We start from the raw sequence: 21284 nt of genomic DNA on the forward strand, positions 1-21284 counted from the left end.
TCAGAAGAAATATTATTGCGCGAGAGAATAAAAATATTGCTTTTATTTCCATAGGATATGGCATTTGCTGAAAGAGATGCCATGAATGGTCAATTGGAGATCATAAAGATGAAATATGAAGAAACTGTTGTGGCTCGGAGGAAGGCGGATGATGAAATTGAGGCATTCCGCCCAGTAAGTAAATTGCTGCTGTCCATCTTCCTACTTGCATGCTAAGCCAGAGTAAATACCTACTGATTGCATAACTATCCTAAACAGTGCTTTTAGAGTTGAGAGATACAGCACGGAAACAGGCCCTTTGCCCCACCACGTCTGCGCTGACCAGCGATCCCCGTTACACAATTTACAACTAACCTACAAACTTGTGCATCTTTCGAGCGTGGGAGGAAACCTGAGCACCCAGGGAAAACCAACATGGATACGGGGAGAACGTCCAATCTCCATACAGACAGCACTGGTAGTCAGTATCGAAGCTGGGTCTTATCATATCATATATATACAGCCGGAAACAGGTCTTTGGTGGTGTGAGGCAGCAACTCTACTGCTGCGGCAGTGTGCCTCCCCATGGTGGCCCGTACTTGTTTACCCTTTTCAATCCAATAAGGCTCAGTATTCAGATATCCACATTTCAATCTGGTCAAAGAAACTTTAATGGAAGAGTCAGTGGAACCCCCAGAAAGGCTGTTGCAAAGGTATTTCCATTACTCTTTCACTGCAGTTCAAAGAAACTCAACCTTCAATAATTTATACAAACATATTTATTAAAGTTTCTTCAACTGTGTTCTGAACTGGACTCGCTAGCTCAGCCACAGGTGTTTCCGCAGCAGTCTCTGGTCTTTGTCCACCCATCTGGCCATCATAAAATCCCCCTCATCTGTATCCACTTCTCACTCGCCAGGCTTTGTCCTGCCCCCACCACCTTTCCAGCATTCTTCCCCCTACTGCAATTAATCTGACTGAGGATCCCAACCCGAAATATCACCTATAAAAATGTTTTCCTGAGATGTTGCCTGAGCCACTGATTTACTCCAGCACTTTGTGCCTTTTTTTTGTAAACCGGTATCTGCAGTTCCTTGTGTCAACAGATGTATCGGAGAACTGTGTGGAAATTTAACTCCATTGTGTTTATTTAGCTTCAAATCTACATACACAAAATTCATCTATCTTTAGACTTTTCGACTTTAGACTTTAGAGGTACTGCGCAGAAACAAGCCGTTTGGCCCACTGAGTCCACGTCGACCAGCATTCACCCCGTGCGCTAACACTGTCCTAAGGACAATTTACAATTTTACCGAAGCCAATTAACCTACAAACCTTTACGTCTTTGGAGTGTTTGATGCAACCAGAACACCCGGTGAAACCCCATGTGATAGCACCCATAGTCAAGATCGAACCTGGCTCTCTGATGCTGTAAGGCAGCAACTCAACCGCTAGGCTTCTGTGCCGCCCCATCTTCTTATACACATTTATTTATATCTAACAGATATTAACAGACATAATTTTTATTTTAGGTTGTTGATGCTGCCACTACAGCATGTATGGACCTTGAAAAGCAGCTGAACAACCTAGAAGCTGAACTAGAATTTCTGAAGAGATTGCACAAAGAGGTATATAATTAAATAATATAAAGTATGATTGATAAGTTAGGTATTCATGATAGTTTTAAGATTTCTATTGATAAGCGATAAAGAATTTGAAATGGAAAACTAGAAATTGAGTGATGTGGAGAATAGAATGCACAGATAACTGTGGTTAGTTGAACTGTTTTAATTCTCCAGCAATGTAACACAATGTATGTCATGAAACTTAAACCATTGTGTATATAAGAAAGAGATCTCTGCAAGGCAGACACAGAGATGTTTTGTGAAATGTTTGAATGAACTGATGGAACAGGCGAATATTTCACCCAGTGAATGACTACATTGATAATATTCTTAACACCATGCATACAGAAATTTATTAGAGTAAAATATTGGTCCATAAGTAGGAAAATATTGACGTGCAGATTTTCTTTTCTGGCACAGTAAGTAATTGAGCTGAAATATCTTGTCTGTGATATAAAATATGAATCATTATTTGTTGAATAGGAAATTGAAGAACTAATGAAGCAGATCTATAACATTGCCAGTGTTGATGTGAGTTACACAATTCCAGATTTGGCTGCGACACTTAAAGATATTCAACTTCAGTATGAAGAAATATCAGCAAAGAATTTGCAGGTATGAAAGTGTTCCTAGCCATTGTCTGGATGACCTTGCATGTCTTGCATACAGTATTTGTTTAGAATTTCAGTGAATCGCATCTTTAATGAGACTCTTATAAAACACATATTTCAGTGAATTCATATATCTACTTTGCTCATATTTAATTCTTGAAAATAAATCGGTTTTAATCGGGCTTTCAGTGGTTGAATCTCTCGTGCTAACATTTAATTTTTTGACTAAAAGTAAAGAAAAGGCGACACATAAGGATAACCTTTCTGAATGGTCTGAAGCACTTTACGACCGATAATGAAAGGGCTTTGATATGTAACGCTGATTTTTTTCTCTTTTTGCAAAGGATGCTTTAACTGTTGAGTCTTTCCAGCATTTTCTTCTTGTATTTCAGATTTGCCACATGTGCATTTTAGTTTTAGTTACAACCAATGGCATCCATTTGAAGTGTAATCATCATATATAAAACACAGCAAACAATTTATTCACAGCAAGGGCACACAAACAGCAATGTAACAATGAGTAGATAACATGTTTCAGTCAAGTTTACTTGTGGGATAAATATTGTTCAGGACCCTTAGGACCACACCATAGTGTGGTAATGAAGTTGTTTCATGTAATTGGTACAATGGATCGAGTCTCTCTTTAATGTCCCATCTGAAAGGCAGTACTTCTGCCAGTACAATTGTGCCAGTGTCAGCAACAATTTTAATGATTGTGTCAATGGAGTGAACGGCACACAAAACTATGTGGTAAGAATCCAAACAACTCAACCACTGCTGAGAGCCGATTATATCATCTCATTTGAACACCTGCTGACATTGCCAGACATATATGGACCTAGAAATTATGAAAGTGGTGAATTAGAAAGTTGCATTTAAGATTAATGAAGAAGCACATTTAATGGGGAATATCTATCTGATGGGGGACTTAAATGTAGAAAGTATTGAGATGTGTGAGGAGGTCATTTCACCTGTCACCAACTTGAGTTTGGATTTGAGTTTAATTTATTGTCACATGTACCGAGGTACAGTGAAAAGCTTTTGTTGTGTGATAACAAGTCAGCAGAAAGACAATACATGATTACAATTGAGCCATCCACAGTGTACAAGATACATGATAAAGGGAATAATGTGAATAACATTTTGTGCAAGATAAAGCCAGTAAAGTCTGTTCAAAAATAGTCTGAGGGTCTCCAATGAGGTAGATAGTAGTACAGGACTCAAGTTGTTGGTAGAATGGTTCAGTTGCCTGATAACAGCAGGGAAGAAACTGTCCCTGAATCTGGAGGTGCACGTTTTCACACTTCTATATCTTTTGCCCAATGGGAGAATGGAGAAGAGGGAGTGGCCAGGGTGCGACTCATCCTTGATTATGCTGGTGGCCTTGCCAAGGCAGTGAGAGATCAAGTGAGAGCATTGGTCGTTGGTAGTGCCAACTAAGAAGTGAAAGGCAAGTATGCGGAACCAATGATGGGAGACAACAAGTGAGTTGTGGTAAATGATTGTTAATCAGATTGGAGACACTCAAGGATCACTGCTGGAACCAACAATTTTTAATCTAACGAGATGTTAGATCGCATGGGATCCAAGGAGAGATAGCTGAATGGATAGAAAATTGGCTTCATGGAAGGAAGCAGAGGGTGATGGTGGAAAGGTTGCTTCTCGGACTGGAGGCCTGTGACTAGTGGTGTGCCTCAAGGTTCGGAGCTGGGACCATTACTGTTTGTCAGATGTTGTCAAGCTGGAAAGGGTACAGAGAAGAGTTATAAGGATGTTGCCAGGACTAGATGGTCTGAGCTATAGGGCGAGGTTGAGTAGGCTGGGACTTTATTCCTTGAAGCGCAGGAGGATGAGGGGTGATCTTATAGAGATGTATAAAATCATGAGAGGAATAGATTGTGTAGATCCACAGTCCCTTCCCATGAGTTGGGGAATCAAGGACCAGAGGACGTAGGTTTAAGGTGATGGGGAAAAGATTTAGTAGAAATCTGAGGGGTAACTTTTTCACACAAAGGGTAGTGGGTGTATGGAACGAGCTGCCAGAGGAGGTAGTTGAGGCAGGGACTATCACAATGTTTAAGAAACAGTTCGACGGGTACATGGATAGGATAAGTTTAGAGGGATATGGACCAAACGCAGGCAGATGGGACTAGTGTAGCTGGGACAAGTTGGTCGGTGTGGGCAAGTTGGGCCAAAGGGCCTGTTTCCGCACTGTATCACTCTATGACTCTATGACTTGGATGTTGGATTATTGATGAAAATATCAATTTTGCAGATGGAGATGTGGCAAATGGAATTTAATACACACATTGTGAGGTGATACATTTTGGCAGAAGAATAGGGAGAAACAACGGTACCCAAGGAGGCAGTTCTAAAGAGTGTGTGCAGGAACCTAGAGGTCCATGTGCATTGATCTTTGATGGCTTTTTCACGCAGAGGATGGTGGGCATATAGAATGAGTTGCCAGTAGTCGAGGCAGGTACAATTACAACATTTAAATAAATATTGGATAGGTTAATGGATAGGAAATGTTTGGAGAGATCAAACTGAGAGAATATTGAACAAATTGTGCTTCATACGTACTCATTGCAAAATCAGTGAATTATATTGAACCTTCATAAAGCTTTGTTCAGGCCACGACCCACGTGCTGTTTTGATCATCACATTTAAGAAGGATTTGATAGGCAATGAAAAGATGCAGAGGGGATTTGCAGAATGATTCCAGGAACAAGGGACTAGCTACATGATTAGGTTAGAGAAATGGGATTTTATTCTTGGAGTAATGTGGATCGAGGGGAGATATGACAGTGGTGCATAAGATTGTGATTGATTTGAACATGATAGAGGAAGAAACATATGGCATTTGCATGGAATTGTAAAACGGACTGCTTCATGGTTGGTTCTGGAAGAATGAAGGAGGATGTCCTTCATATTATTGCTCAAAATCGGACAAGGCTGAGGGACATTCTTCGCAGGCTAGACTGTACTCATGGAAGAGAAAAACAGAGCCAGAATTGCAGATAGATGACAGGCAGAAATAGGCTCTTCTGAGATAAACAAAACACAAGAGTGAGTTGTAGAAACAAGGAGCTGCAGATGCTGGATTTACACAGAAGAACACAAAGTGATGGAGTAACTCAGTAGGTCATGCAACATATCTGGAAAACATGAATAGGTGAGGTTTCGGGTTGGGACCCTTCTTCAGATTCGGTGAGAGTTGCCTGAAGTCGGAAAATTTGATGTTGTGTTTGGAAGGATGCAATATATCCGGACAGAAGATGAGGCGATGATCCCCAAACTTGGATCAGTTCTCAATGTGACTGTGCAGGAAGCCACGGGCTGATACGTCAGAGTAGGAGTGGAATGGTGAGTTAAAGTGGCAAGCTATTAAAAGCACTGAGTCGTTCCTGTAGATTAAATGCAGGTATGCCGCAAAAGCAGTGACCTAAACAGCATTTAGTTACTCGATTTGCCTTTAGAGAGCACACTGAGAATGAATGCAGTATATTGCATTGGTAATAATGCAAATGTGCAAATGGATCACTGTTTCATCTTGAAAGATTGTCCAGGTCCCTGGATGGTGAGAAGTGAAGAGGTGCAAGGACAGGTGTTGCATCTCCTGCATTTGCATGGGAAAATGCTGTAAGGTGGGAAGTTGTTGGTGGGGACATGCATATGTTACTTCAGAAACACAATCGGATACAGCAATATCACCCTTATTTGCTTACAAAACATTTAACCCAAATATATTCTGCATCTTTATTAAATACTCACGCTGCCTCGGCAAGGCCAGCAGCATAATCAAGGATGAGTCGCACCCTGCCACTCCCTCTTCTCCCCTCTCCCATTTGACAAAAGGTACAGAAGTGTGAAAACACACACCAACAGTTTCAGGGACAGTTTTTTCCCCACTGTTATCAGGCAACTGAATCATCCTACCCCAACCAGAAAGCAGTGCTGAACTACTATTTACCTCTTTGATGTCCCTCAGACTATCCTTGACCAGACTTTGCTGGCTTTACCTTGCACTAAACGTTATTCCCTTATCATGTATCTATACATTGTAAATGGATTGATTGTAATCATGCATTGTCTTTCCCCTGACTGGTTAGCACACGACAAAAAGCTTTTCACTGTACCTCGGTGCAAGGGACAATAAACTAAACTGAACTGAACTGAAATACCTGTTTACATGGACTGCTCAATGCACTGAAAGATTCCAAATTACATTGGCTCTCATCAAAATTCATTTTATTTTAACATAACTTATTGAAACATAGACTAATACATGGCAAAGAGAGTAATGTTGCTAATAATGTTATTTATGAATGAATGATGCATAAAAAAATAAGGCCTACAGTCCATTTAAGTTTTCCACAGTTAAGTTGATCTTCTACTTGGAATCAAGCCCAAGCCATACCTGACGAGGATGTTGTTTTATACCATTAGGGAGTGTGAAGTAGAGAATGTTCCATTCTGCAGCACTATCATTCCTGACCTTGAGGAACACAATAAACCATCTGGTTCTATTCATGCGAGTACAGTTACTTGCCAGACTATTCACAGAGGCCTTGAATATATCTTTGCATTGCATTTGTTTCATGCACGCTCAAGGTCTTTCTAGGTGGTGTGCCAGGCTATTGTACATGCTGACAAACTGTGGATAAAAAATAAAGTATGAATAAAATTGTGAAAACATTTTTTTCTAATAAAACAGCAATAGAATATCCTTTTGATGAAATGGCTATGCTGTCAGCCTGCTCATTGCTTTGCAATGGTATTGTGTTTGTCATCAGCCTATTTTCTTATTTGTGACCATAAAATGCCATAAAATACAATCACCAACATTGACTGAAAATTATGAAAGGCACTGCAGTTATTAACATATTCATATTGAATCGTAATTGCTTATTTCCCTTTGTTTATAAATTGTTCTTAATGTTTATTTCTTTAAGGAAATGGATGAATGGTATAAAAGCAATTTTCTTGATCTGAATCAAACATCTGCCGAACACATAGGAAACATGCGAAGTACACGAGAAGACCTTGCAAAATATAAAAAAAAAGTAAGTAGGCATTATTGCAGCTGTTCTTTCTTTTGCTGAAAAGTTAAAATAATTTCTTGTTTTTGCAAAATACATATTGGCCATGTATGATATAAGATTTAAATGCATACTATTTTTTGAACGATTTTCATTCTCTACCTATGGGAGAAAAGGAAAATCACAAGACCAATCACTCGCAGGTAAATGTCAAATTTATCCTCCCAAAAATTTCCAGATTGGATTTAATGCAGGACATTTAATGGGAGATGGTCTGAAGAAGAGTCTCGACCCGAAATGTCACCTATTCCTTTTCCAGAGATGCTGTTTGACCCGTTGAGTTACTTCAGCTTTTTGTGTCTATCTTCAGTCTCTAATATCCTCTCTTAGCCAGTTGGAGATATACAGTAATGTGAAATAAAGGGAAATAAAAGTGTGCTGGGGTATTAATAGGAATAACATTCATTTATCTTGAAAATCTGTCAATGTTCAGAGCATCACAGATTATCAGTATTTTTCTGAATGTGGTCCAGATATTCAAATAAATCTTTAAGGATGAAAAGGAGTAGAATGAAAGTTATTTAAGAAAGGGAATTCTAGAGTTTGAGCTGACGGCATAACATCACTGGTGGAATGATGGAAATCAGGGTCTCATGAAGAGCCAAAATTGGAGGAGCACAGAGATTTTAGAATATGGTAGAACTCAGGGAGGTTTTAGAGGAGGATAAGGTCATGGTTTAGAAATCGATGTATTGTTGTATCAGTATTGTTGTATTGTTGGATCTCATGTTGGTTAGTGATCACAGGGGTAACAAAGATGGAAGTGTGTAGTTACACTTAGCTGGCTACGTGGGGCAGGCTATGCTGCTTGCATCTCTGTACCAGACTCCTGAAATAGGCACAGGCTCTTCAAAACTTCATTGAAGAAGCCACTTGTTCCAAGGTCTTCAAAGCCTCTATGACAGAAGTCCTGCTCCATGGCCATTATGGAGAAGGAATGTTTGGAATGGCATTGAGAACCTTAGACCATGGATAGGGACCACCACACTATAGCCCTGTGCAAGTGGTGGACACCATCTCACAACCTACCCACCGATTTGCCCCTGACAGCCGCCACCTGCCCCATTCATGGAAGAGTCTACAGTTCCTGCCTTATTAGTTGTGCCAGAACATACAAAACCATGGAGCAGTAGACTCCCTCAGAAGAACAAATGGATAAAAGGGACAGCAGAATTTATGGAAGCTGGAGGTCAGCCATACGAAATCCTCACAAAATTCTGATGAAAGTTATCAATGGAGACAATAACTCTCTCCCTCTCTCTGGCCTGTTGAGTTTTCCCAGAATTTTCTGTTTTATTCAAGACTTTATGCACAGACTTTTGCTTTTGAAAGAATTAGAATAATCAGGTATTAAGATAACAAAGGCATTGATAAAATGGGGAAGAGAGGTAGAAATCAGGGGTTGGAAGGATACAGATTCAGAGGCTCACTGCAATGTTAACCTGGATATCAATGTAGGCATATCTACTTCCTTCTTTAAATGAAGGAAGGTGCAAAGGTACCTGATTCAGGTCTTTAAAATTACACGGAATAGAAAGACAGAATTTATTCCTCTTGGTGGAGGAGTGACGAACCGGTGGACAAAGAATGAAGTGATTTGCAAAAAGACCAAAAAACAAGAGGAGAAACCCTTATACGGATAGTTCATTGGAAAATGGAATGCATTACGACGGGTAGTGATGAAGGCTAATTCAAGTAAGGCATTCTAATGGAAGTTAGATGACTATCTGAAAGGAATACTAGGTTAACCATAATCATGCAAAGTCAAAGCCAAAGTCCATGGTGTAACTAAAGATAGTCCAGAGAAGAACTTGGTTGCTGAGGTTAATGCAGTGTATTGATGAAGAGCCTGATGATTGCTGGGAAAATGCAATTCTTGAACCTGGTGGTCAGTTTTTAGGTGCCTGTAACTTCATACTGATGGTACTAATGAAATTGATGATATTGGTTCCGTTTTGAGGCTGTACCTCCTATAGATCCCTTCGATAGTGGGGAGGTTAGCATCTGTGATGGACCGAGCAATATCTACTGCTCTCCAGAGACTTCTTCACTCCTGAGCAGGCAGGTTGTCAAGCCAGGCTGTGATGCAACCAGTCAATATGTTCTCTACAGTACACCTGTGGAAGTTCGATAGGGTATTCATTGACATAGCGAGTCTCCTCAATCTTCTCAGAAAATTGAGCCATTGATGAGCTGTCTTTGTGCTTGCATCGATAAGTTGGGCCCAGGATAGATATTCAGAGATGTGCATGCCCACAAACTTGAAGATGTTGACTTTCGTGGATCCCCGGCTTTCCCCTCCTGAAGTCAACGATCAGCTCAAAGTTCAGTCTTCTTAATTTTGAGAGCAAGATTGTTGTTTTTGCACCTTCCAAACTCCTTCCTGTACTCTGACTCATCATTTCCCATTATTCATCCAACATGGATGGGACACGTCTGGAGGGATAAACAAATGCATGCAGGTGGGACCAGTGTGGCTGGTGTGAGCAAATTGGGCCAAAGGGCCTGTTTCCACGCTGTATCACTCTATGACTCGATGCCTCTATGACAATGGTGGTAACACCATCAAATCTACAAGATGGTGTTGGAGATGTGGCAGGCTATACTGCTGTGTATAAGAAAATAACTGCAGATGCTGGTACAAATCGATTTATTCACAAAATGCTGGAGTAACTCAGCAGGTCAGGCAGCATCTCGGGAGAGAAGGAATGGGTGACGTTTCGGGTCGAGACCATTCTTCAGACTGATATACTTCACAGTATACTGCTGTGTATAGTGAGAGTAGAGCATGGGACTGCTATGTGGTACATCTGTGTTGATAGTTATCGAGGAGGAAGTGTTGTTAACAATTCACATTAATTGTGGTCTACCAATGAGAAAGCCCAGGATCCAATTATGTAGACATGAGCAGAGATCCATTTCTCTGGGTTTGATAAGTTTGGAGGGGTGGTGGTGTTAAACGGCAAGTTGTAGTCGATGAACAAAGCCTGATGTACTTGTTCTTATTGTCCAGGTGGTTCAATGCAGAGTGGAGAGCCAGCAAGATCATATCCCTTGTTGTTCTATTGTCATGGGAGGCAAATTGTAGTGGTCCTTACTAAGGAATGTGTTGATGTGCATCATATCCAACCTCTCAAAGCACTTCAGCAACTCCCATGGAGTGAAGGCAGCATTAAGAACTGTTTCCTATCTGGTAAAACAGAACACTTTATCTCTTTCACCTTTTCTATACTCAGCAAAGGTTTTCTCATTCCGTTCACTGGGAAACATCCTTTTTCGCTCTATTTTTCTTTCACACAAACAGGGCTTCCTTTTATTCTGCGACTACTTGATCTGTCTACACTTAGCCCGGTGTTTCAAGTGGCTTCTGCAGCTCCTTATCCAATGTGGAAATGATAGTTTCAGCAATGCAGTATGCACTTCCTGAACATTCACAGAATAATATGGTTATTTTCGTTGATGATTTTAACTTCCCTCATATTGACTGGGAATCCCATAGTGTAAGGGACTTGGATGGGGCGACATTTCTTCAGGGTATTCAGGAAAGTCTTCTTAAACAATATTTAGAGGGCTCCTTGGGAGAGGCCATTATGCTGAACCTTCTGTGAAGGGACAAAAGCAAAGAAAGTGACTGAAGTGTCAGTCGGGGGATATTTTGGGATCAAGAGTCAAGAGTGTTTAATTGTGAAATACACGAAGAATGGAATAATAAAAGTCTTACTTTTACAAGGACATGAACGCAACAACTCAACAATAAATATAAATTAACAGTAATACAATAAACTATCAATTATACTAGATCATAATAATACAAGCCAGTGACCAAATTATGTTAGTTTTTAAATAGTTATGGAACACTATAGAACTATAGTCCTAAACAGGGAATCGGCCAATTTTGAAGGTATTAGACAAGAATTTGCAGAGATTGAATGGGGGATGTCAAGCAAGTGGGAGGCTTTTAAAGGTGAAATTGGGAGATTTTCAGGACAGCATGTTATGAAGAGGATTGATGAGGGCAGGGTTGTCCATAAGGCCTTTGGCCTTCGATGAGGCACCACGTGGTAGGCTGATTTAGGTTAGTTCACATGGTGAGTTAGCCAATTGGATTCAAACTGGGATCAAAAATGGCTTGGAATTAGTGGTTTAATATATTTTCATGCTTTTTTCTCAGTGATTTTGTAAAAAATATGCATCTGTGCTAACTTCTTTTTCCAAATTCTTTCTGCCTCTTTTAGTTTCAACGCAGTCGGATGGAATTGGATGCACTGAAGGCCCGAAGAGCATTACTGGAGGCTCAAAAAAAAGAAGCTGCAAATAAATATAACAAAGAGATTGAAAATTATGAGGTATTAACAAAAGGATAATGCTTTTCTGTGGGGCAGGAGAACCAGCACAAACACAATACTTTTCAGCATTTTCAAATAGTAACATTGACAGGTTAAAAAAACAACTATTTGGAGTAGGACCAAGTATTAATTAAATGAAAAAAAATGATTGATGATAAATTTTCAACTTACCAAAATTAATGGACCAGATTTGTTGACGCCAGTGAGACAATGATTTTCACCATTCATTGCACTGACAGCAGCAACAGACATTGTGGCTTTTGAGTGATAGTTAGTGACTGTAGCTATGTCTGTAGCTGTGGCTACAACTGTAGCTGTGTCTGAACCAGCATCACCCCATTTACAGTGGGCTGAGCTGGACAATCAACAATGATGCTCCTCAACCAGTTAGGCTGAAGGTTCTTCACTGAGTCGGTGAATGAAATGATCTTCAAAGAGTATACCATGCTGACACCACCAGAGAGCACATTTAACTATACTGAGGAAGGGTGAATTCTTTGATTTAAAAAAATCTAAGCCAGAATATTATCGCTTAGATTATTTACTTCAATGTAAAATGTAATGAAAGCGGAATAAAGGGAGGGGAAAAGAAGTCAGGATTGAGAGATGAGACAAAAAAAGTAAATACATTAGTTTCAAACGTTTTCTGCAAAGTCAAATGGTAATTACATTACGAACAATTGCAATTCTACCATAACAAAAATTACATTTTCATAGTCAAAATTACATTTTCATAGAGAGGTTGGCTGACTGATTAAGATTTAGCAGCTCTTAAAAATAAATTTACCTCCACATGCACCCGCCCTAGTTTTAGCTGCTGCGTTTAAAGGCAAACTAATGGGTGATTGACACCATATCACATCCTTCAGTTGTTTTAATGCTGAAAACTATCAGCAATGTTTTGTTATAGCAAATTTTGTGAAATCTTAAAGAGACTTAGATTGCAACTTTTGGATTTCCATACTTAACCGCATAGATTTGAACACCAGATAGACACAAAAAGCTGGAGTAACTCAACGGGACAGGCAGCATCTTTGGAGAGAAGGAATTGGTGACATTTCGGGTCGAGACCTTTCTTCAGATTTTGAATGCCGGATGCTGGTTGATTTACAACATGATAACTAAGTACTGAGGAACTGCAGATGCTGGTTTACTGTCTGCTCCACTGCAAAATCTGCTCAAGTAAACCAGCATCTGCAGTTCCTTCCTACACATTTGGTCTGTGAAATCTCCTCAAGATATGCCTAATTTGAAGAAGTTCTCCTCCACCCATTCCTTCTCCCAAGAAATGCTGCCTGACATACTGAGTTACTCCAGCATTTTGTTTTTATCAACAATAAGTACTGGTATTGCCTCAGCTACTATTGTTGAAAAAAAATGCAATCATGCTGTTTCTATCAACTATTTTGTGAAAATGAATCCTTACAATAGGCTACCATAAGATGTCGTACCGAGCAGAAAGAAAGTAATAGTAGGTTTGAACAAAATTTAATTTTGGCAAATTATTACAAAAATTGTATGAGTCAGTTGCCAAGTAATTTTAAAATATTACTTCTGCAGATTAAGGCAGAACACTTACGGCAAGAATTGGACGCCATTAAGGAAAAAATTGCCTTACATCTACGGGAATATCAGGACTTACTGAACATTAAGATGGCTCTGGAGGTTGAAATTACAACCTACAGGTAAGGAATTTCCAATAGAGATGGAAAAAACAAAATAAAATGCTGGAAACAAACAAACATAATTCCAATAATATGTGGGAAGAGAAATCATTGGGTGGCACAGTGGCACAGCAGGAGAGTTACTGCGTTACAGCGCCAGAGAGACAGGATCGATCCTGACTGCAGGCGCTGTCTGTACAATAGACAATAGACTAGACAATAGGTGCAGGAGTAGGCCATTCAGCCCTTCGAGCCAGCACCGCCATTCAATGCGATCATGGCTGATCACTCTCAATCAGTACCCCGTTCCTGCCTTCTCCCCATACCCCCTCACTCCGCTATCCTTAAGAGCTCTATCCAGCTCTCTCTTGAAAGCATCCAACGAACTGGCCTCCACTGCCTTCTGAGGCAGAGAATTCCACACCTTCACCACTCTCTGACTGAAAAAGTTCTTCCTCATCTCCGTTCTAAATGGCCTACCCCTTATTCTTAACCTGTGGCCCCTTGTTCTGGACTCCCCCAACATTGGGAACATGTTTCCTGCCTCTAACGTGTCCAATCCCCTAATTATCTTATATGTTTCAATAAGATCCCCCCTCATCCTTCTAAATTCCAGTGTATACAAGTCCAATCGCTCCAGCCTTTCAACATACGACAGTCCCGCCATTCCGGGAATTAACCTAGTGAACCTACGCTGCACGCCCTCCATAGCAAGAATATCCTTCCTCAAATTTGGAGACCAAAACTGCACACAGTACTCCAGGTGCGGTCTCACCAGGGCCCGGTACAACTGTAGAAGGACCTCTTTGCTCCTATACTCAACTCCTCTTGTTACGAAGGCCAACATTCCATTGGCTTTCTTCACTGCCTGCTGTACCTGCATGCTTCCTTTCATTGACTGATGCACTAGGACACCCAGATCTCGTTGAACTCCCCCTCCTCCTAACTTGTTTGTGCATTCTCCCAGTGACCAGGTGAGTATTCTCCGGGTACTCCGGTTTCCCCACTCCAAAGATGCACAGGTTTGTAGGTTAATTTGCCTTCAGTAAAAATATTAAAGTTGTTTCTAGTGTGTAGAATGGTGCAAGTGTATGGGATGATCACTGGTCGGCGCAGACTCGGTGGGCCAATAGGCCCGTTTCCATGCTGTATCTTTAAAACTAAAACTAAAAATGAGAATTATGTTCATAATTCAGGTGGATTTCGAGAGCTAGGTTGCACTCATCAGTGCCTGAACCAGTGCAGCTTAAGCACAGAAATCCAAGATAACATTGGGCTGGACTATCAGTTGATCTAATCTTCCCTCCTCTGTCACCTGTATCCACCGAGCACTTGCCAGGCTTAACCCACCCCTACCTCCCTTTACCAGCTCTCTTCCTTACTCCTCCATCAGTCTCTAAATGCTGTCTATTCATTTTCACCCACAGATGCTGCCTGACTCGCTGAGTTCCTCCAGCATTTTGTTTTTTGCACAAGATTCCAGAAATCATTTCTGACATTTCTCAACTCTGCCCTATTTTGGGGTGACGTATGGTTTCATAACTAACTCCCATCCCAAAAAGAGGTGCATTTAATTATATCAATCATCGTTGAGAAAGCTGTGATTTGAAATTTCTAAAAAGTATTGGGATTTGCCTCTGTTTTTCTCTGAGTCCTGGTGCAGATTTGAACCTGAAACATTGATCTTTCTTTTTCCTCCACAGATGCTGCCAGACCCATTGAGTACATCCAGCAGCTCAATTTTTGTCATGTTATCCACTAATTGTTTGCCATTTTGATATGAGACAAACAAATTATATGGACATTTTTCACCAAATTCACTGTCCACCTCACCACCCATCAATCCCTCCCATTCCTTCAAGGTTCAGATATGATCATGGCTCAGGTCTAGATGCGGCCTAGATAATTTGTGCACTATTTCATTCTACAGGGTAACCTGGACAGACATTTGAAACTGCCACCCGAAGAAGCTGGGTGCTTCATAGATCTATGCAGAAAGGGGTAGCCTGTCATTCCAGTATTCATTGGAGAACTGGCTTCCTTTAAGTTATGGCAAACCTGCCTGAACTTTTCTATCCATTCCCACAGGCAGTTGATTGAAGGAGAGGATTCTCGCCTGTCAACAGTGATGAGTGGGTTTCATGCGTTGGAACATGGAAACCTCGGTGTCACTGAGAACATTTCTAAGGAGCAGGCTGTTAAGATGACAGAAAGGAAAACTATACTTATCAGGTAAAATAATTCACTCTTCCAATGATCTGAATAACATGGACCAAATTGTAAACTGATATTCTCATTAGGTATTGCGATAAGCATCAAAAGGAAACCTGAAGAAAGTAACAAAATAGTTTTGTTTTTTACATGAGTAACTCGCATGTAACATTAACTTTCATTTTCTCCTCTTGGCAGAGGGGCAGAAAACATGGAAAAGTAAGGTTTAAGATAATGCACAATATTTCATTTAATTTCATTGACTTCCTCGGGTGCTAATTTTATAATGGTAATTTCAATCAGAGTTTATATCCCAATGAAGCAATGCCGAACAATGAAGCAAGTCAGAATCTGAAAGGCGAAGCAGCTTGTGTCTGCTTTCATTTGATATATTAGATTATTGAACAATTATTGAGATTTTGAATGAGTTTGTGTTACTCATGCAGAACCTCACTACTAAAGGCATATGTTCATAAATTCATAATTCATAAGTGATAGGAGCAGAATAAGGCCTTTCAGCCCATCAAGTCTATTCCATCATTCAATTGTGGCTGATCTATCTTTCCCTCTTAACTTCATTCTCCTGCCTTCTCCCCATAACCCTTGACACCCGTATTAATCAAGAATCTATCTCTGCCGTAACAATATCCATTGACTTGGCCTCCACAGCCTTCTGTGGCAATGAATTCCATGGATTCACCACCCTCTGACTAAAGAAATGCCTCATCATCTCCTTCCTAAAGGAACGTTCTTTAATTCTGAGGCCCATGGCCTCTGGTCCTAGACTCTCCCACCAGTGGAAACATCCTCTCCACATCCACTTTATCCAGGCCTTTCACTGTTCGGTAAGTTTCAATTAGGTCCTCCCTCATCCTTCTAAACTCCAATGAGTAGAGACCTAGCGCCATCAAACACTCACTATGTTAACCTACTCATTCCTGGGATAATTCTCGTAAACCTCCTCTGGATCTTCCCCACTGCTCACAATACTCCAAATGCGGCCTGACCAGCCCCTTATGAAGCCTTGGCATTACATCCCTGGGTTTGTATTCTAATCCACCCTAAATATATGCTAGCATTGCATTTGCCTTCCTTGTTGGGAATCTATGCACATCTTTCCACTATTTTCCAAGCATTCCCCGATTGGCATGTTTCTGTATCAGGATTAAGGGCTCATAAAATTATCTTTGAACATTAAAAAATATATAGTTCTTTCCTTTTTGCTGGCTTGGCTTGCAATGCTAGTAGGGATCAGGGTGTGATGTTGCTAGTGGATATGTTCCAATCAGTTATTTATCTACCAGTCCTTTCCATAAGCTGATGGCTTAACATACGTTGAAAAGCCAGGGAAAAGATTTGACTTAGAAACTTATTACATATTATAGGATGAGCGATCTATTGCTTTTTTTAGTGCAATAAAAATTATTAAAACGCATGCAGAAAATAGTAGTATTACTTTCATTTGCTAAATGGAGCATATAAAATTGAATGGTACAGCAAAACGCAGGAACAGGTGCTTTGAGTTGACGTGGCTGTGTTGACCATGATGCCGTTATAACTAATGCCATCTGCCTGCATATGGTCCATAACCCTCAATTCTCTTCCCTGTCATGTACCTGTCTAAATGACTCTGAAACATTGCCACAATATCTGTTTCTATCACCTCTCCTAGCAGTGAGTTCCAGGCACCTGTCACTCTGTGTGGAAAAATTTAATACACACATCTCCTTTAAACTTTCCCCCTCTCACTTTAAACCTATGCCCTCTGGTAGTTTACATAGCCATAGAGCCACAAAGCATTTCAAAGCACTTGTTCCAGCGCTTTGCTATACCATTCTATTTTCTATGCTCTATTTAGCAAATGAAAACAATCATACAGCATGGAAACAGGCCCTTCAGCCCAACTTACCCATGCCGACCAACATGCCCCATTTACCCTAGTCCCGCTTGCCTGTTTTTGGCCCGTATCACTCGAAGCCTATCCTATCCATGTACATGTCGAAATGTTTCTCAAACATTGCAATTGTACCTGCACCAGACATTTTCAGCCTTGGAAAAAGATTCTGACTGTCTACACTATCTAGGCCTTTCAAAATTTTATAAACTTCTATCGGGTGGCTCTTCAGCCTCTGATGCTCCAGAGGAAATAATCTAGGTTTGTCCAACCATAGCTACTACTCTTCTCTATGGATTGTCACCTTGTCACGGTGGAGAAGCTTGTGTGGTCCTGAGATCCTGAGAGTCATGCCATCTGGAGCTATGCTCCTGGTAGGGTCACCCATGGTGGTAAAGTCGGGGGGGGGGGGGGAGATCCCTGCCAAAGAGCAATCCGACCAAGACCTCAACGGTTGAACAGGCGGAGGATGATGGCTGACTTTAGTGGAGCGTTACAATGGCTGAGAAGGCGGATGAAGGCTGCAGCAGAAAAGGGTCCCCGGTCGTCTTAGACTCCATGCCACTGGATCCTGACCCAGATCTGTCAAGGACCCTGTGGTGGCTGTCTGTGCATCAGTCTCCCCACATTAAACAAAGTCATGCACAGGTATCCGACCCTATGGAGAGGAAAGTCATACTTGCTTCGAGTGACCGCAGATGATGATGAGTACTCTCCAATCCAGGCAACATGCTGATTATCCTCATTCGCACCCATTCCAAAATCTCCACATCCTTCCTCTGATGAGGCACCTAGAACTGCACATACTACTCCAAAGGCACATAACTGGATTTTAAACATGACTCCACAACCTTTATACTCAATGCCCCGTCTGACAATGGTATTCATGCAGTGTACATTCTTTACCACCCAATCCACCTGTGTTGCCACTTTCAGGGAGTTATGGTCTCCCATCTTAGGATGCCTCTGTATATCAATACTCCTTGGGATCCTGCCGTTTACTGTATAATTTCTTCGTGCATTTGATTCCCAAAATGTAACTCCTTATACTTCTCTGGAATGGACTCTATCAGCTATTTCTCCACCTATATTTCCAACGGATCGGTATCCTGTTGTGTCCTTTAACAACCTTCCTCTACATCCACAACTCTGCCAATTTTTGTGTCATCTAATTTCTTTGCAGCAGGACAATGTGGTACTGGAGAATTCTGAAGCATAGGCAGTTAAAATTGTATAGGTTATTTATTTTGATATGGAAGCCCTAGGGAATGAGTGGAGTACAAATAGCAATGATATCTGTCTAAAATCAGTATGGTTCAGGACCCAAATATAATTTTGACATTAATGGCAGAAAGCTACAGGCAAGCGTAGTGAAAGGGAAGAGGATTAGGGACAATGAGAGGCCAACAGTTAAGTTTGGTTAGTTATTTATTTTTGGAGCTTGAACTTAATTTTTAAAACATCTTTTTTTCCATTTACTTTTAAAGACCACTTCTGCTTCTTTCTGGCATCATGAACTACTACAAAAGTTCAAATAATGCCAGGTTTAGTCATTGATAAATTGCACAAATGTTTCTTTATGGTACGTTTACTTTCATACTCTGTAAGAAGATTTTCCTGTTCTTGAAACTGGGATCTTTTATACCATGAAGTGATAGTATGCAACAAGCACATTACCTGAGATTGTTAATTCTATAACTTTTCTTTCATCTTAGAACTGTTAAAACAGATGAAGATGTATTGCAAAAAGACATGCAAGAGAGAACCATTACAATCTCTGGTGCTGCAGATTATAGTGATGAATAAGAACCTGAGAAACAATGATCAAATAGGTTTAAAATTCTGTGACATTTATTAGAATGCTTTGAATTCCTTAATAAAAGTGCCATTGAATAGTGAAAGAGTAGAATTTCAATAAGATTGGCTTGAACGCAATGCCAACACTTCTTTAAATAAAATTACCAGCATTAAATCACCTGTGTGGAAATTACATGTCTGCTATATAAAGAAGGAATTATTAAAACCAAGTTCAGTTGCACTGAATGATAATAATCATGAAAACTGATATGAATATTCATTCACAAGAATACTGTAGGTACCAACCAACTATAACGGTTTCCTTGAGACTTGAATTTTGTTTTGGTTTTTGCATCAACTGGATGGATATGCTGTACACATCTGTCCTCAATGTCTTTGGAGCTCACCTTTGCTCCTTTAGAACATTACGCGTGACAATGCCTAGCTAACCCCTTAATGGCGTAATATTTGTATACTGCACACTTCTATCTTGCTAATACAAATGAAGAGCGTACTGTATACATAATAATAATAATAATAATAAGCATTTATTTTATATAGCGCCTTATCAGGTGCTCAAAGCGCTTTACAAAAACAATCATAACATAAAAACAAACAGACAAACTATCCTAACGGAAAAGCGGCGAATAAACAACGCCAGTGTCCTCTCACGTCAGGGTCCGGCAGTAGACATATCCTATGGAAAACTTCCGCTCCGTAATTGGTATTTGCCTAGACTTAGAAGGAGCTCATTTAGTCCACCAAGCCTTGGCTGGGTCATACAGCAAGTTTATCAATCCAATCCCCTCCATTTACCTCAGGTGGCTTATTCTGTTTCATATCATCTACCCCCCAATTCTTCAGCTCCCCACCTGCACTAAGGGTAATTTTGCAGTAGCTAATTAATCAAAGAGTGTAAACGCAATAAAATGCAGGTACTGGAATCTTGATTTAAACATAAAGTGCTGGAGTAACTCAACAGGTCAGGCAGCATCTCTGGAGAGAATGGATAGGTGACATTTCAGGTAAGGATCCTTCTCCAAGGGTCAATGAATGTTCAGCATCAGTATGGTCATGTTATTGGTAATGGTAAGGTCGATAAGTCCAAGGAACCCTGTATATCAAGGGATAACGAGGGATAGAAAAGGGGGAAAAGTTAGCTTGTGGCATGTTTCATGAACTGAAAACAGGGAAAGCACTAAGAGAGGAATTAAGCGCCATTCACACTGCCATAGGCAGACTGGGGAAGGCCAGCAAATTTTTTTTCCTTTAGGACATTGTTGACTAGATGGATTTTTACATGAATAAAGCAGTTTCAACATCACCATTATTGATACTAACTTTTTATTGTAGATATATTTAATCAACTGAACTTAAATCCCCCAGTGGCCTTGGTGAGATTTAAACTCAGATTCGTGGCTCATTAGTCTGGGCTGGTGCCATAGCATAATCATTGTGCTACCACATTGATAGTGATTGCTTTCCCTCTCTCTCTCTGTTCTTTCCCTATTCTAGTTCTCTGACTAGTTTCACTGTCCTCCTGATTAAAATTTACTGATTGTATGCCTCGTTATCACATGCCCTTCAGCTAACAATTAACCATTCTACATTTTTCTTGATCAGCGTCCGCTTTGATCTATGTTTCCACACCTTACCCTATCACATCTCTATGTCTCCCTCTCCCCTGACTTTCAGTCTGAAGAAGGGTCTCGACCCAATATGTCACCCATTACTTCTCAGAGATGCTGCCTTTCCCAACTGAGAAGCTCGGGTATTTTGTGTCTACATTCAGTGTGAACCAGCATCTGCAGTTCCTTCCTACACAGAAAATAAACCAGGCAGAGAGTGGAGAGACTCGGCTGTGTTCTGAAAACCTGTACTTGAAAGGTAAATGTGTGCACTGAAAAGCCTGCCAGTAACATAGAAAAAAAATGGTGGTGACCCACTTTGACCTAGAGGGAGGACTGAGAAAAGACATCCTGGGTGAAAAATCATGAACACAGGTCCCTAAGTCAAGACCTGGTGCACACTCAAATTATTCATCATCCAAATACA

The 21284-nt window shown here is 40.5% G+C and overlaps 1 protein-coding gene across 1 annotated transcript in view; it reads left to right on the top strand.

Annotated features, from left to right (window-relative positions):
- LOC144594035 (desmin) overlaps nucleotides 1-19238 on the top strand; it is a 33436-nt gene extending 14198 nt beyond the window's left edge. Inside the window, exons 4-11 of the mRNA XM_078400202.1 lie at nucleotides 55-174; nucleotides 1512-1607; nucleotides 2088-2219; nucleotides 7171-7281; nucleotides 11553-11663; nucleotides 13224-13348; nucleotides 15416-15559; nucleotides 19148-19238. Of these exons, the coding sequence (XP_078256328.1) occupies nucleotides 55-174; nucleotides 1512-1607; nucleotides 2088-2219; nucleotides 7171-7281; nucleotides 11553-11663; nucleotides 13224-13348; nucleotides 15416-15559; nucleotides 19148-19238 (930 nt within the window). The remainder of the gene's footprint in view (nucleotides 1-54; nucleotides 175-1511; nucleotides 1608-2087; nucleotides 2220-7170; nucleotides 7282-11552; nucleotides 11664-13223; nucleotides 13349-15415; nucleotides 15560-19147) is intronic.
- Nucleotides 19239-21284: the final 2046 nt, after the last annotated feature.

This window comes from Rhinoraja longicauda, chromosome 5, assembly GCF_053455715.1.
Source record: "Rhinoraja longicauda isolate Sanriku21f chromosome 5, sRhiLon1.1, whole genome shotgun sequence".
NCBI classification, from domain to species: Eukaryota; Metazoa; Chordata; class Chondrichthyes; order Rajiformes; family Arhynchobatidae; genus Rhinoraja; species Rhinoraja longicauda.